This window comes from Archocentrus centrarchus, chromosome 7, assembly GCF_007364275.1.
Source record: "Archocentrus centrarchus isolate MPI-CPG fArcCen1 chromosome 7, fArcCen1, whole genome shotgun sequence".
Classification (NCBI taxonomy): Eukaryota; Metazoa; Chordata; class Actinopteri; order Cichliformes; family Cichlidae; genus Archocentrus; species Archocentrus centrarchus.
In genome coordinates this window covers 2,043,995-2,058,543 of record NC_044352.1, presented here as the reverse complement: position 1 = coordinate 2,058,543, position 14,549 = coordinate 2,043,995, and the positions used below count along the sequence as shown (strand labels likewise).

Genomic DNA, 14,549 nt, shown 5'->3' with positions numbered 1-14,549 from the left:
TTCAGCTGTTTGATTGGTGGAAATGATGCTAACTGTACATCTGCTGCTTGATCCTGTGACTTCTCCCACCGAAACCCACCCACAGTCACCTCAGTGTGGCCGGAACAAAAGGATCCACAAGGACCCCAGTGCTGTGGAGGAGTGGACGGAGGAGAGGCTACAGGAGCCCAAAGCATAGACTGGATATAAAAGATGGAGGTGTGGCCTGTTTGGAGTGTTTGGAGTTGCTCTGGCTTCTTCCTCTCTCCCTCCTTGCTGTTGTGTTGAGTGGAGGAGCACCTGTGGGTTAATTGCAGGGTGGCGTCTCCTGTGGTATAAATCCACCTGGGCTTTGGCCCTCTCTCATTAATCTCCCTTGTCTTCCCTGGTAAGTGTTCAGCAGCTCAGTCCTTTAATCCATCTGGATTGTTTTTTATGACGGTTGTAGGTAGGCTCTATCACACATTTTGGGGTTTTTGTGTTAAGCGGTTGCTTACTTACACTTGTATTTATAATATGGCCTTTAATTCATAATAGCCATCGTGGAGGGGATGGCGGTCATTATCAGTGGTTGCTCGTTGCCATGTCCGTTCACCTTGGTGAGTGACGACAGTATCTTTGCAACTGGTTACTGATAAGATTATATTAATGCACTTTCACTTTGAGGGCCCCGTTTCCTGCTGTGGCTAATGCCTGATGCCTTCAGGAATTCCGTTCACATTTAGTGTTGGCTAAATAACCTGCATCCAGGTATCCTGGGTTTTCATTAAGTAAATTTGTGTATTTTATGGTGTGGCCATTAAGCACTGCAGGGTCCAGATTTGTTTTTCTCTCCTTTTAGTGCTGGAAGTGGCTGCGGAGGACGAGCCAGAGGAAGTGTGGACCAGTCCCCATGTGGTGGTTCCCCCCTTTGCTCACGTTTTGTTTTACAGTACAGCACTAGGGGTGCAGTCACCGTGTTGTGTCTTTATGTTCATTTTTTCTTTCCCTTTCTCAGGGCTCACAGCTACTGGTAATTAATTCGTCCTACGGTCACATCTCATTGTATAGTTTTAAATTTCCATCCATCCATCCATCCATTCGCTTCCGCACATCCTGTTAAGGGTCGCGGGGGGGCTGGAGCCTATCCCAGCTGTCATAAGGCGAGAGGCAGGGTACACCCTGAACAAGTCGCCAGCCTGTTGCAGGGCCAACACAGAGAGACAGACGACCTTTCACACTCACATTCATGCTCTCATTCACACCTATGGGCAATTTAGATTAGCCAATTAACCTAACCCCAGTAAGTGCAGCACGGTGGCGTAGTGGTTAGCACTGCTGCCTCACAGTTAGAATACCATCTGGAAGGCCTGGGTTCAATTCCACCTTGCCACAGGCCTCTCCCTCTCTCTGTGTGGAGTTTGCATGTTCTCCCCGTGCTTGCGTGGGTTTCCTCCGGGTACTCCGGTTTCCTCCCACATTCCAAAGTTTTAAATTTCATTTTTGTTTTTTTACGTTCGAAACATCTCTCCTGTCCAGGTGTGGTTATTTGAACCTGTGTAGACTTTTATTCAAATTGTGAACATTCCTTCTTTTTTTATTTTTCCTGAGGGTTAAATTCCCCTAGGTGGCGCTGTTGCACCTGATCTAAGATGAACCTTGACCGCATCATCACAAGTGTGTTGGGAGCAGATGGTGGAGCTCAGTTTCAGTGCTGGATGTTGATGCTTGTTGGTTTTGAAGGACACTGACTCTGTTTAAAATCATTTATTTGCATGTATCACCTCAGGGTCAAAGGTCAATCAATGATGCACAGTGCTGAAGCCAAACAAGGCTGAGAGCATGGAGCTAAAAATAGCATTATGGCCTTGAAGCCTCCTAAAGGAGGCCTGGCAGTCTTCATCTAGTTAATAGGTAACTAGTTCCTGCAGCAGGATCAGTGCAGAAAGTGAGGATGCTCTGATGCAGGATGTGCATGAGGACTGCCAGCTTGTTCAGTCTGAAACCGGGGCAGCAGCACTCCCTCTGTTTCCTTTAGTGTTTGCAGCCGACTCTGACGCTGGTCTGGAAGCTGCAACCTTCTCCTTCCCAGCAGCTTCTGTACAGATGTTGAGCTAACTGGGATCATGTTGGACTCAGGGCTTACTGGATGCCACACGGACTCACTGCACCGCCTTCTGGTTCAAAGTGGTATTACATGAGAGGACAGCCCAGCCATATACAAACAGCAACGATATCTCTGCAGGAAGATCGTTCAGAGATCGTTGGACAGAACATCATAACTGCTGTTTCTTCACATTCTGTTTATAGTTTCTACTAATTTTAAAAAGTTCACATGCAGCCAGTAAGAGCAATTATCTGATGATGAATGATGATCGTTGTTGGAACGTGTCACAAATCAGCCTGCTGAATTTAGTCAAAAGTCATTTCTGTATTTCCTGCAGAGATCTGCAAAGATGTCTATAAATATGAGCCGGAAAGGTGAGGCCCTGCAACACACACAGACACACGCACGCACACAGACACACGCACGCACGCACGCACGCACACACACACAGACACACGCGCACACACACACACACACACACACACACACACTGATGCAGAGAGGTGTGGTGTCCTGGTTGGAGGAGGGACTCCTTCAGTTAGGGAAGTGAGGCGTCACAAGTTCCTGGTTTGCAGTGAAGAAGCAGAGAGGCAGCAGTAAACCATCAGAGCCTCATCATGAAGGTCCATCACACTCTGATCTGCTTCTTCTTCCTCTGTGAGTACATTCACTTTGTCTTCAGCATCTGTCTTTCTTTGCTTTCTGCTGCTGAACGTGATGATCAGAGTCAGCTCTGAGTCACTTTCATGGACAGCTTCTTCCATTCAGACTGCTTTGATTCATCATTTCATGGATCTCTCTGTGGCCAGTATGGACAGAAGAAACCATGACAGTGAACACATCCATGTGAGCTGCTGAGTTTGGCTTCAGGACTTGAAAACAGTTCATTTCAGTTCATTACAAGCGTTTACTTCCTTAAACTGTGCAGTCAGTAAAATAAAGGCAACAAACTGCAGCTTTCAAAGATCATATTCATATACGAAGCAAAACAAAGTTACAACAAACAAAAACTTCATGACTGCCTGTAAAGTTTTTGTTGTTGCTTCATTAATTTTCATTGCAAAGCAGAACATTTAAAATTAAAGATGACATCATTTCCTGTGGAAAAACCACACAGTGCAACTGAACCTGCTTCAGTCTCTATAAATACAAGTACTACACATAGTAGTAATGTGTCATATTTGGCTTCCCTGAACATTTTATTAATGCATAGATAACATCTGAACACATCTGCTCACATTGCTTTTGTGTCATGTTGATGGACAGAAAGTTTCCACCATTGTAGACGACCATATTCTATTTTCCATGAAGGTCATTATTGTCATTGAGAGCTTAGTGTCAGTGTGAGTCTGTGTGTAAATGCTGTGATCAGACTGCAGCTTCTTACAGGAAGTACAAACAGTCACTATTGATGGTTCATCTTTCCAACAGCTCTGCAGGACGGAAACACTGAAGTCACAGATGAAGATGATCTGTTCTATGGAGTCCCAGGAGGAGATGTTACAGTTGAGTTTAGCTTTAATTCTCCAGGAACCTGGAAGATGTTCTGCAGAGAAAAATGTGAAGGAGAAAATATTCTGATTAGTACAACTGATGACATTCATCAAAGAGGCAGATACAGGAGTGAATACAGATATGATTATTGGTGTCCATGTTATGCTTTCTCTGTGAGCATCTCAGAGCTGACCACCTCTGACTCTGGACAGTACAGGTGTGTTCTGGGTGGATCTTCATCATCATCTTCATACAGACAGTTTGGAGTTGTTGTTGCTGAAGGTGAGTTTCTGTTTCAGCTGCTGATGGTTGAAATAACCTGATAGTTTGTTCTTCAAAAACTGAGAACACTCATTAAATTTGGACTCCTATAAGTAAGCAATGACCTGCAGCTGGGACACAAGTTTGTGTGAATATTAGTGGCTGTTTCCAGTGATGATGATGATGATGATGTGACTGAACCTTTGATATCAGAGGCAGACGTTGGTGGATGAGAGAAGATGCTGATTGTGTTGTACAATCTTTGTCACATTATTTTCTCTGATCAGTTGTTGCTTCTGAATAAGTGTGTTCAGCTGTGTCGACCCAAGAGTTCCCCTGCCAACAAACTGGAATATTCCCAAATGAAGCCGTGAAAACAACATTCCTAACACAAACATCTATCCAGTGTTTCATTTCACCTCCAAACATCAAGTGTTTCATTATTATCAAGCACATTTTACAATCTGTACTCATCATAAAAGATGATTTTTATGAATCCAATCAAACAATCTGCAGAGGGTGGGATTATGAAGTTAATCCAACAGTTCCACTGTCAGACTGGTTGAACTGGGCAGCTCCCAGTGTAACTGTGGAATGATTGTGATCAGACTGCAGCATCCTCAGCACAGAGAGTAACTGTTGGTTGTTTGTCTCTTTAACAGCACTGCTGGATGGAAACGATGATCAGAGAAAGAAACACTTCTATAAAGAAGCTGGAAGCTCGCTCACAGTCGGATGTTATTTTAAATACTCTGGAAGCAGAAAGATGTTCTGTAGGGGAGGATGTGGAGGAAACAAGATCCTTGTTGACACCGATGATGTCAGAGCTCAGAGCGGCAGATACAGGATTAGATATGTTTCAGACGTTCTGTATGTGAGCATCACACAGCTGAGCAGCTCTGACTCAGGACAGTACAGATGTTATCAGGACGGAACTTACAGCTGGTCATTCACGAGTTCATTCAGAGACTTTGAGATCACTGTCACAGATGGTGAGTTTTCACTGGAATCAGTAAAATGTTGTCAGAGTGGACCTATTCTGCTTTGCCTTATTTCCTGTCATATATCTGCTGCTCCACTGATGGATGTTCATATTAAACATGTCCAAAGTTTCTAATAATGAGCTCAGTGTTTGCACAGTAATCCCTGTGAGCCCAAAGCTCAGGCTGCAGACTGCTCCAAACACTCAGTTTATCAGTTTTTCTACTCTCAGGTCTGTATGATGTCACAGAGAGTGGATATCCTTATATGGTCATCTTAGACAAGCAGCTCTGGTTGTAAGTGCAGAAGTCCCACCCAATCAGAAGAAAGTTGTTTTAGAAGTGGGAGGAGCTAAAACAGGCTGTTTCAGACAGAGAATGAACCACAGACAGTATAAAGATGATGTAGCTGTGATGATGTCACCCACTGGTTTGTGAAGTCCTGAAGCCTCGAGGTTTTTACTGTCACCATTTTGGTGTTTCTAAAACAGGAAGTGATGAAGGAGGCGTAGATCTGACTATGAAATCACATCCTGGCAAAGTGTCAAACTTCTTTAGCCAATGAGCATATCCTGGATAATCCTCCTTTCTGACTCTTAAGGCCCTTTCACACCGGATGCTTTGCGTAAAAACGACACGAAAATCAGAATCTTTCGGATGTGAACCTGTCGTGTAACCTACATACACACCGGATGCGTTGCGTTTTTGCGACTAAATCCTCCTCATATAACGCACGGTGGAAAAAAAATGCAGTTGACATCAAGGGATGATGTAATGAGGCCCTGATGTTTCTAAACAAGAGAAGGAAAAAAGAGAGTTTATGTGTTCATCCAACTCATAAGAAAGCAGCAGCAGGGAGAGTTTCATGGTTTGATCCCAGAGTTGATGCTGCATCACGGATGCTTTCGCTCATATTTCAGGATGTCAGTGGGACAGTTTGAGCTCTTGTTGGCAGAGTTGGGATCACATGTGAGGAGGCAGAGGATAATATCAGAGAGCTGACTGACCCGGAGCAGCGTGTAGCTGTGTGTCTGAGGGAAAATATCATGATTTTATTGTACCCACATCACTGTATATTCAGTACATTGGTGCGTGTTTTGAGCTATGACCACATGCTGCTAAATGCAGCGCTCTGATTGGTCAGTCCTCTTTGTTCACTTGCGAAATTCAGAAAAATCGAACTTGCTTCGAAAAAATAAATGCCGCAAATTCGTCCTGTGAAATGATGCAGTCGGTGTGAACAGCTGCACTAAGAACAGGAGAGTCCGAAAAATGTTTTTAACGCACGAAACATTCGCACAGAATTTACGGGTCCGGTGTGAAAGGGCCTTTAGAATGACCAAAATGGACTAAATGTTTTATTCAGTGTGACCTGAAATGAGTGACTGAGCCAATAAACTCACCTCCAAAGTGTTTACAGAGGTCAGGGCAGAGGGCCGTTCTCCCATACACTTCTATAGGATCAGAACCACAGGTGTCGCCCCCTGGTGGCCATTAGAAAGAATACATGTTTAAGGCACTTTGATGGTGGCTTCACTTTGCAGACCTGAAGCTGCGTCCTCCTTTTATACTGTCTGTGGATGAATTGAGGGGCTGCACCAATATCAGATAAATATGGATTATTTTGAACTGTGAGTCATACAAAGCTACGCTGGTAGAATTCATCAATAAAAAATATGGAAGTCAGGAAATGAGCAGAATGGGTCCATTTTTAGATTTCTGAATGTTTAATGAATATTTTTATTTTTATCGCAGCTGCAACTGTTTTAATGTTCCTGATATTTAAACTTAGAATCAAATCATATTTAATTATTAATACTATTTCAGTACATTTAAGGCTGATTTCATTTCTCAGTCATTTTCTTGATGTTTTTGAATCTTTGTGTGTTTCTTGTTCACAGCTCCAAACATTTATAAGTCCAGCTTTACTCTCTGATCTGTTTCAGCAGCCACAACTACAACTACAGCACAGAGTTTCAGCTCCAGCTCAGGAAGCTCCACACCTTCATTCACTTTGACTGGAGCCACTGAGGAATCTGAAAGAGCAGCATCTACAGGTACATCCATGTACTGAGTCTGACAGAAGAACCACTGTGACACACTGGAGAGAATTAGAGTGCATGCTGGGAGTTACTCCTACATGAATTGTCACCTTATCGTAGTGGAGGGATTTGTATGTCCCAGTGATCCCAGGAGTTATGTTTTTTGGGGCCTTGTCCCCCTGGTATTGTCCACTAAACAGGATCTCAGTTTCAGATTGTAGATCAGAAATTCTCAGCATACAGTTAGATATTGTACACATGCCCTCAGGAGGAGTCAGTGTGGAAGCAACTTGTTGTTAATCTGCTGCAGATGTGCTGCTGTATGTGGGTCTGATTCTGGCTGCCTCCATCATCCTGTTATCAGTGGCTCTGCTGATATTCTGCAAGAAAAGATCTTCTAAAGCAAACGGTGAGACAACAGGAAACACACACACAGACACACTAATCAAACTTCTCATTTTAATGATCAGTTTAATCTCCAAGTGTCTCTTTGTGAACTGAAGCTATAAAAATACACAAAATATCAGGTTAGTGTGAAACTCCTGCTGCTTAGTTTGAAGCTTCAGTTTGACCTGGAAATGATGGTACTGTTACTGTTACAGCAGGCAGCAGTGATACTCATGATCCATGTTCACTGTGACCTACAAGCAGCTGCAGAAACACATGAGCTGATATCAGGAGTGTAACAGTACAAACTTCCACAGTTCTGGGACTTTTTAGTTTGGTTCATTTGCAGATATGAATTATTTATTTCTGGATCAAATGATATTTATGCCACTAAAACAAATTACTCAGTTTATTCTTTGCAAACAATAAAAAAAAACTGACGATCAATATTTGAGCGTCTGCTACAGATCACCTGACAGGTGTGTTATTGTTGCTCTGCTAAAACAACACAAACATTCCTCAGAAAATAAGTCTGGCAGTTACAGACATTAAGATCAGTCTGCAGCTCTCAGGTTCATCATCAACAGCCTGAACTACAGTGACCGACTCCCAGCGGGACACTGCTGTGACTCCCAGCTGACCTGATGCTTCCAGTGTACACCTGTCCTTTCACCTCACCTGTAATGTTTAAACTCACTGCTGTGTTTTTCAGACGGTCCTGTGGAAACAGCGCATGCTGCTGTCACAGAGGTGAGTTTGAGGAGTGTTTGTGAAACCAGCTGATATGAATGCTTCTTCTTCTTCTCCTCTTTTAGTAAATCTCCTGCATGGACGCCACACTGAACATGACTGAAAATGTGGCAGCTGATCAACAGTTTCTCTCTGTTTGTTCTCTTTTCAGGAGGAGGCCGACTCGAGCAAACTCACCTACTCTGAGGTCAGGTTTTTCAAGACGAGCGTCGGCTCTCCCGACAGCGCCTCCCGCAGTAACACCAATGAAGTCATCTACTCTGCTCCTCGGGCCCGTGTGAGCTCCGACTCCACAGATGATCCGCTGTACTCCACTGTAGCTTAGCTTCAATGCTGCTGCTGCCACAGTTCTCTGTAAAGGGACCAAAGGAAGCTGCATTAACCTCGGGCACAGGTACAGTCACTGATCCCTGCAGAGATCCTGCAGCATTAAAGTACATGGACTCGTTCTTATACAGCACGTTTCTACTCGAGCCCTCAAAGTGCTTCTTGCATTCACACGAGCCTCTTTGATACAGCTAAGTGCTTTCTGTAATGGAGAATACCTCAATGAACTTTCACTCAGCACATGCAGAATCATTGTTCACCTGTACAGGTTAACCAAACGTGTGTGTTTGAGTACATGTGTGTGACCCAGTTGTCCTGTTATAAGACCTGTCTGTCTGTAGAGTTTAGTGTCAGACTTCTGCTGCTGATCAGCAGGAAGAACTCTGTCCCTGATTGGCCAAACAGAATTAATAGCTTGACCTTTGACTCCTACTGCGACTCGTGTGTTGATGATTTTTGTATTAAAGCTGTTAAAATATTTAATGCTTCTTTGTGATATTGTTATTTGGAAAGGTAAATTCCACCACACTTTCTATCCAACACTCACACTGATCAATTCCTCTGGAGGAACTCAGGGTTCCGGATCTTGCCCAAGGACACTTTGGCACGTAGACTGGAGCAGCCAGGAATCAAACCACCAACCTTCCAACTAGTGGAGGCTCTGTTCTGCCTCCTGAGCTGCACAGTTCTTAAGCTGACTGCCAGTATTATCTGGACCGAGGCCTTTGCTCTCCTTCAGTCCTCTGAGCAGTTTAAAGATCTCGTCCCTGTCATGTAGCTTCTTCTGCTCTGGACAAACTCGTGTGCACACACCCAGCTCTGTGCTGCATCACAAGTGTTATTATAAAATACATGTTCACGTCTTTCACAGCTTCAGAGCGACACAAGCAAAGAAAAACAGAGGATTGTTGAGCCTGCGCGGTCATCACAGACTTCACAGCTTTGCATGGTGTGACTGAGCAGCACTCAGCAGGGTTTATTTTGAAGGTTAACTTCCTTAATCAGCCCACTGTTTCACACTAATGCTGCACAATGTTTAACAGGACAATGTTTTATTAAACATTACAGTTATTTTCATGCATTTCTAGTTACATCACTCAAACACTGGTGGACATCAGTGGGCAGTGAAGCTGCATTAATGAGAGCAACTGACTCTGCAGACACTCACCTTCATATTTAGCAAAGACGCAGCCTCTGATTGTGAGTTTTAATGTGTCAGCAGCTCACTGTGAGTGGGGATGTTTCCTCTGTGTTTCCATGTGAGAACACAGAAAAGACCTTAAATGCTTACGGTTGCTAAGCAACAGGTGGGTCTGTCACACTTTATCTGCGTTTATGTTTGACTTCCTGTTTCAGGTTCATATAACATGCACACTGTGTTAACAGGAAGCTGAGCTGTTGCAGCTGTTTTAGACGTGTTAAAAAATCATCCTGAACGCAGCTTCAGAGAAACTCTGATGGACAAGAAGGATCTCTGCTCTGCTTCTTGTTCTTTTAGTGGGGATATAATCTATGATTCTGACTTCCAGTCAGCAATCAACCAAATTTCAGGCACCATGGGATCAAAAATGGACACGACCTTTGACCTTTGATAGCTCAGTGCTGTCATGGGAACAAGTATCAGCACCTGAGATTACAGCCTTGAACCAACTTTCAGAGACAAATGAGAATGTAAAGGAGCAACACACACACACATGCACACAAGCACACACACACACACACAGATGCAGAGGGGAGGAGGGAGGAGTGCAGAGAGGTGTGGTGTCCTGGTTGGAGGAGGGACTCCTTCAGTTAGGGAAGTGAGGCGTCACAAGTTCCTGGTTTGCAGTGAAGAAGCAGAGAGGCAGCAGTAAACCATCAGAGCCTCATCATGAAGGTCCATCACACTCTGATCTGCTTCTTCTTCCTCTGTGAGTACATTCACTTTGTCTTCAGCATCTTTCTTTCTTTGCTTTCTGCTGCTGAACGTGATGATCAGAGTCAGCTCTGAGTCACTTTCATGGACAGCTTCTTCCATTCAGACTGCTTTGATTTATCATTTCATGGATCTCTCTGTGGCCAGTATGGACAGAAGAAACCATGACAGTGAACAAACTCTTTCTAATAGAGTTCATTACAGAAACTTTCTGCTTCCTCACAATAAACGGCTCAGTCAGTTAAATAAAGGAAACAAACTGCAGACATTTTGTTCTTGTTTTTGAAGCTCGTGACGTAGATTTGAAGAAATTGCCTCACATCCTGCAGCCAAATGTAAAGCTGTGAGTCACAGACAACAACAAACTGTGAAGATTACCTCACATGTTGAAGTGTAGCTTTATAATTCATTTACAAGCAGTAAACTTTGGCTCAGATATTTTTGGCTCTTTCTCAGTCGGGCAGAGTGAATTTGGTCCAGGGATGGGAGAGGGGCACCAGTGATCTTTGATGCAGTCTTAATGATCAGCTGCAGGTCTTTTCTCTCCTCTGAGGTGCAGCTGGAGAACCACACTGTGCATCCATAGCTCAGGAGTTTTGGTGGGAGCCCAGTTTTCCTGAGGGGCTGCAGGAAGAAGGGTCTCTGCTGGGCCTTCTTCACCACTTCTCTGCTGTTTCCTACCCGTGTCGAGTCCCTTGAGAAGTGAACACCAAGGTTCCACCTTTTCCCCACAATAATCAGACTGACATGTAGTGTGTCCTTATGTTTCCTCAAGCCAATGACAAGCTCCTTTGTCTTGTTGGTGTTGAGGAGAAAGTCTTTATCCTGGCAGCAGGATGTGAGGGCCTGGACCTCCTGTCTGCAGGCTGCTTCATCATTGCTGGTTATCAACCCACCACAGCTTCATGTCATCTGCAAACTTGAATGTGTAGTTTGTGTCATGAATGGGGGTACAGTCGTGTGCAAAGAGTGAGTATAGGAGTGGACTGAGAACACAGCCTCGGGGGGTGCCGGTGTTGATGCTGATGTTAGATGAGTAGAGGTCTCCAAGTCTCACGTGCTGGAGAGGAAGTCCTTAATCCAGCTGCAGAGGTGGTGGTCCAGGCCCAGTGTCAGCAACTTATCAACCAGGTTGACCTTGTTAAAGGCTGAGCTGAAGTCACCAAAGAACATAATAATTAATAATTACATAATTTAAAAGTTTTTATTGCTAATTTTCTCCCTTCATTAGCTTTTTTATGAGTGATTCCCACCATTAATGTTTTCCATGAAGGTCATTATTGTCATTGAGAGCTTAGTCTCAGTGTGAGTCTGTGTGTAAATGCTGTGATCAGACTGCAGCTTCTTACAGGAAGTACAAACAGTCACTATTGATGGTTCATCTTTCCAACAGCTCTGCAGGACGGAAACACTGACGTCACAGATGAAAAGTTTCTGTTCTATGGAGTCCCAGGAGGAGATGTTACAGCTGAGTTTGGCTTTAATTCTCCAGGAACCTGGAAGATGTTCTGCAGAGAAAAATGTGAAGGAGAAAATATTCTGATTAATACAACTGATGACATTCATCCAAGAGGCAGATACAGGAGTGAATATATATATGAATCACCATATTATGCTTTCTCTGTGAGCATCTCAGAGCTGACCACCTCTGACTCTGGACAGTACAGGTGTGTTCTGGGTGGATCTTCATCGTCTTCATATGGACAGTTTGGAGTTGTTGTTGCTGAAGGTGAGTTTCTGTTTCAGCTGCTGATGGTTGAAATAACCTGATAGTTTGTTCTTCAAAAACTGAGAACACTCATTAAATTTGGACTCCTATAAGTAAGCAATGACCTGCAGCTGGGACACAAGTTTGTGTGAATATTAGTGGCTGTTTCCAGTGATGATGATGATGATGATGTGACTGAACCTTTGATATCAGAGGCAGACGTTGGTGGATGAGAGAAGATGCTGATTGTGTTGTACAATCTTTGTCACATTATTTTCTCTGATCAGTTGTTGCTTCTGAATAAGTGTGTTCAGCTGTGTCGACCCAAGAGTTCCCCTGCCAACAAACTGGAATATTCCCAAATGAAGCCGTGAAAACAACATTCCTAACACAAACATCTATCCAGTGTTTCATTTCATCTCCAAACATCAAGTGTTTCATTATTATCAAGCACATTTTACAATCTGTACTCATCATAAAAGATGATTTTTATGAATCCATTCAAACAATCTGCAGAGGGTGGGATTATGAAGTTAATCCAACAGTTCCACTGTCAGACTGGTTGAACTGGGCAGCTCCCAGTGTAACTGTGGAATGATTGTGATCAGACTGCAGCATCCTCAGCACAGAGAGTAACTGTTGGTTGTTTGTCTCTTTAACAGCACTGCTGGATGGAAACGATGATCAGAGAAAGAAACACTTCTATAAAGAAGCTGGAAGCTCGCTCACAGTCGGATGTTCCTTTAAATACTCTGGAAGCAGAAAGTCGTTCTGTAGGGGAGAATGTGGAGGAGACGAGGTTCTTATTCAGGCACATGATGAAGATGCTCACACAGGAAGATACAGGATTGGATCTAGAGGGTCTTCAGGAGGAGGAGTAATTCTGTATGTGAGCATCACACAGCTGAGCAGCTCTGACTCAGGACAGTACAGATGTTCTCTGAATCAAACTTCATTCAGAGACTTTGAGATCACTGTCACAGATGGTGAGTTTACTGAAAATGTTTAAAAATATATATTTTTCAATGATTTCAGCTGCTCGTGTTTCAGATACATCACCTAACTACCATATAATATTTAGTTATTAATAGTATTAATAGTATTTTTGTAGTTCTTGCTACAAGCGAGCAAAGAAATGAATGTAATTTTACAGTTGTCAAGCAGCACGAGAGTTTGAGGCTCATTTAATGCTGCTGGCTGCCTGTTAGGCTGGTGTTGGTCCTTTCTGTCCTTTTGAGTGCTATAAAGTCCACATTAGGAGGGTGGAGGGGGACAGAGTCACAGGTTGGACTGTTGTTGGTCACACGTTGTCTTCTCTGCTGAGCTTTAGCAATGACGCTGGTTTTGTTCACCTTTGCACCCTCACAGCAGTTACCCTGCATGTTCAAAAACACGTGTTTAAAAGTGACACCAAAGTGTCCTTAACGAGCACCCGTACATAATGAGTGAGAGAGCTGAGAGACTGTTACACACCAGATTCAAATGCCAGTGACGCCTGGTATCAGAACTGAATCAAAGTTCACTCTCTGACCTTTTTCAGCAGCCGTCTCATCAGCTTCCACCTGCTTCCTGTTCATTTTCCTTTAATAGTCGTTGTCCTCTCACATTAGCTCCGCCTCTTTCTGTCTTCAGCATTTCTCTGTATGTGGAGCTCATGTTTCCATCTCCAGAGAAATGCTGGGTGCACATTGAAGACACTCGGCCGTTCATTCAGACTGATTCTGATTCACTGAGCAGACAAATCGAACACGCCCTCACGCATCGATCACTAATTCAGACTGAAACACACCTGCTCTGCTGCCACAGGTGTGCTGCTGTATGTGATCGTCTCTCTGTTCGTCTTCATCGTCCTCTCATCACTGGCTGCTCTAATAATCTGCATCAAGAGGAAGAGCAGCAGAGGTGAGGCCACAGAAACAAACACAACTTCCTGTCGAGAATGAAAAGCTCCATTTTCACATCACTTGAAGTTTTTTCAAACAGCTGCAAGAAAACCTGGAAATATTTTCACTGACTTTGTTTTTACTTTAAAAAAGTTCTGCTTTCATTTACAATGATGCTAAAAACATGTTAAAAGAATAAAAACACTTGAAAAAGCTTAAAAATTGAATCATTTGTATCAGGTATTCTTCTCCTACAAGAGGAGATCATGAGCAGTTTTCCAAACTCTCGGAATAATAACAGGAGAAATTGTTAGAGCGGAACGATGAAGGAGAACGAGCCCAAAATGATCCTCATCAGTATATTTGTGCATTAAATAAGTACACAAGTAACTGAATGAAGAACTACACACACACACACACACACACACATAAAGAGACAAAGAATCCAGATTTGAGAGTGAACATAACCAAAATGAATCCGATTGTTTCTGGATGGTTTCTCCTGGTTTTCCCTCCTCACTCTGAATGATTCCTCGTTCTCACTGAGGAAAATCCTCTGTTTGTTCCACAGGTTTGAGGACCAGAGGAAACTCAGAGGGCACAGACATGGAGGTGACTTTCTTTCTCTTTGTTTCCTCTCACTGTTCACAGACTGCCTCTGTAACACAAATAAAGCAGTCACAGCGCGATGCTTCAGTTTGTCGACTGCTCCATAAATTACAGTCCAAGAAGCTCAA

The 14,549-nt window shown here is 43.5% G+C and overlaps 1 protein-coding gene and 1 long non-coding RNA gene across 2 annotated transcripts; both read left to right on the top strand.

Annotated features, from left to right (window-relative positions):
• The first annotated feature begins 6,642 nt into the window (after positions 1-6,642).
• LOC115783828 (uncharacterized) lies at positions 6,643-8,580 on the top strand. The gene is made up of 4 exons (XR_004020242.1): positions 6,643-6,857; positions 7,153-7,251; positions 7,942-7,979; positions 8,131-8,580. It is a non-coding gene; the product is annotated as an uncharacterized LOC115783828 (long non-coding RNA).
• A 1,566-nt stretch (positions 8,581-10,146) lies between these two features.
• Positions 10,147-13,872, top strand: LOC115783098 (uncharacterized). The gene is made up of 4 exons (XM_030733748.1): positions 10,147-10,216; positions 11,615-11,950; positions 12,592-12,915; positions 13,700-13,872. Exons 1-4 carry the CDS (start codon positions 10,177-10,179, stop codon positions 13,870-13,872), a joined length of 873 nt encoding a protein of 290 aa, XP_030589608.1. The 5' UTR covers positions 10,147-10,176.
• The last annotated feature ends 677 nt before the right edge of the window (positions 13,873-14,549 follow it).

Coding starts and splice junctions, on each gene's coding strand:
- LOC115783098 (XM_030733748.1), top strand. CDS start 10,177: ATGAAGGTCCATCACACTCTGATCTGCTTCTTCTTCCTCT. Junction 11,951..12,591: donor TGGAGTTGTTGTTGCTGAAG/GTGAGTTTCTGT, acceptor TCTCTTTAACAG/CACTGCTGGATGGAAACGAT. Junction 12,916..13,699: donor TGAGATCACTGTCACAGATG/GTGAGTTTACTG, acceptor GCATCGATCACT/AATTCAGACTGAAACACACC.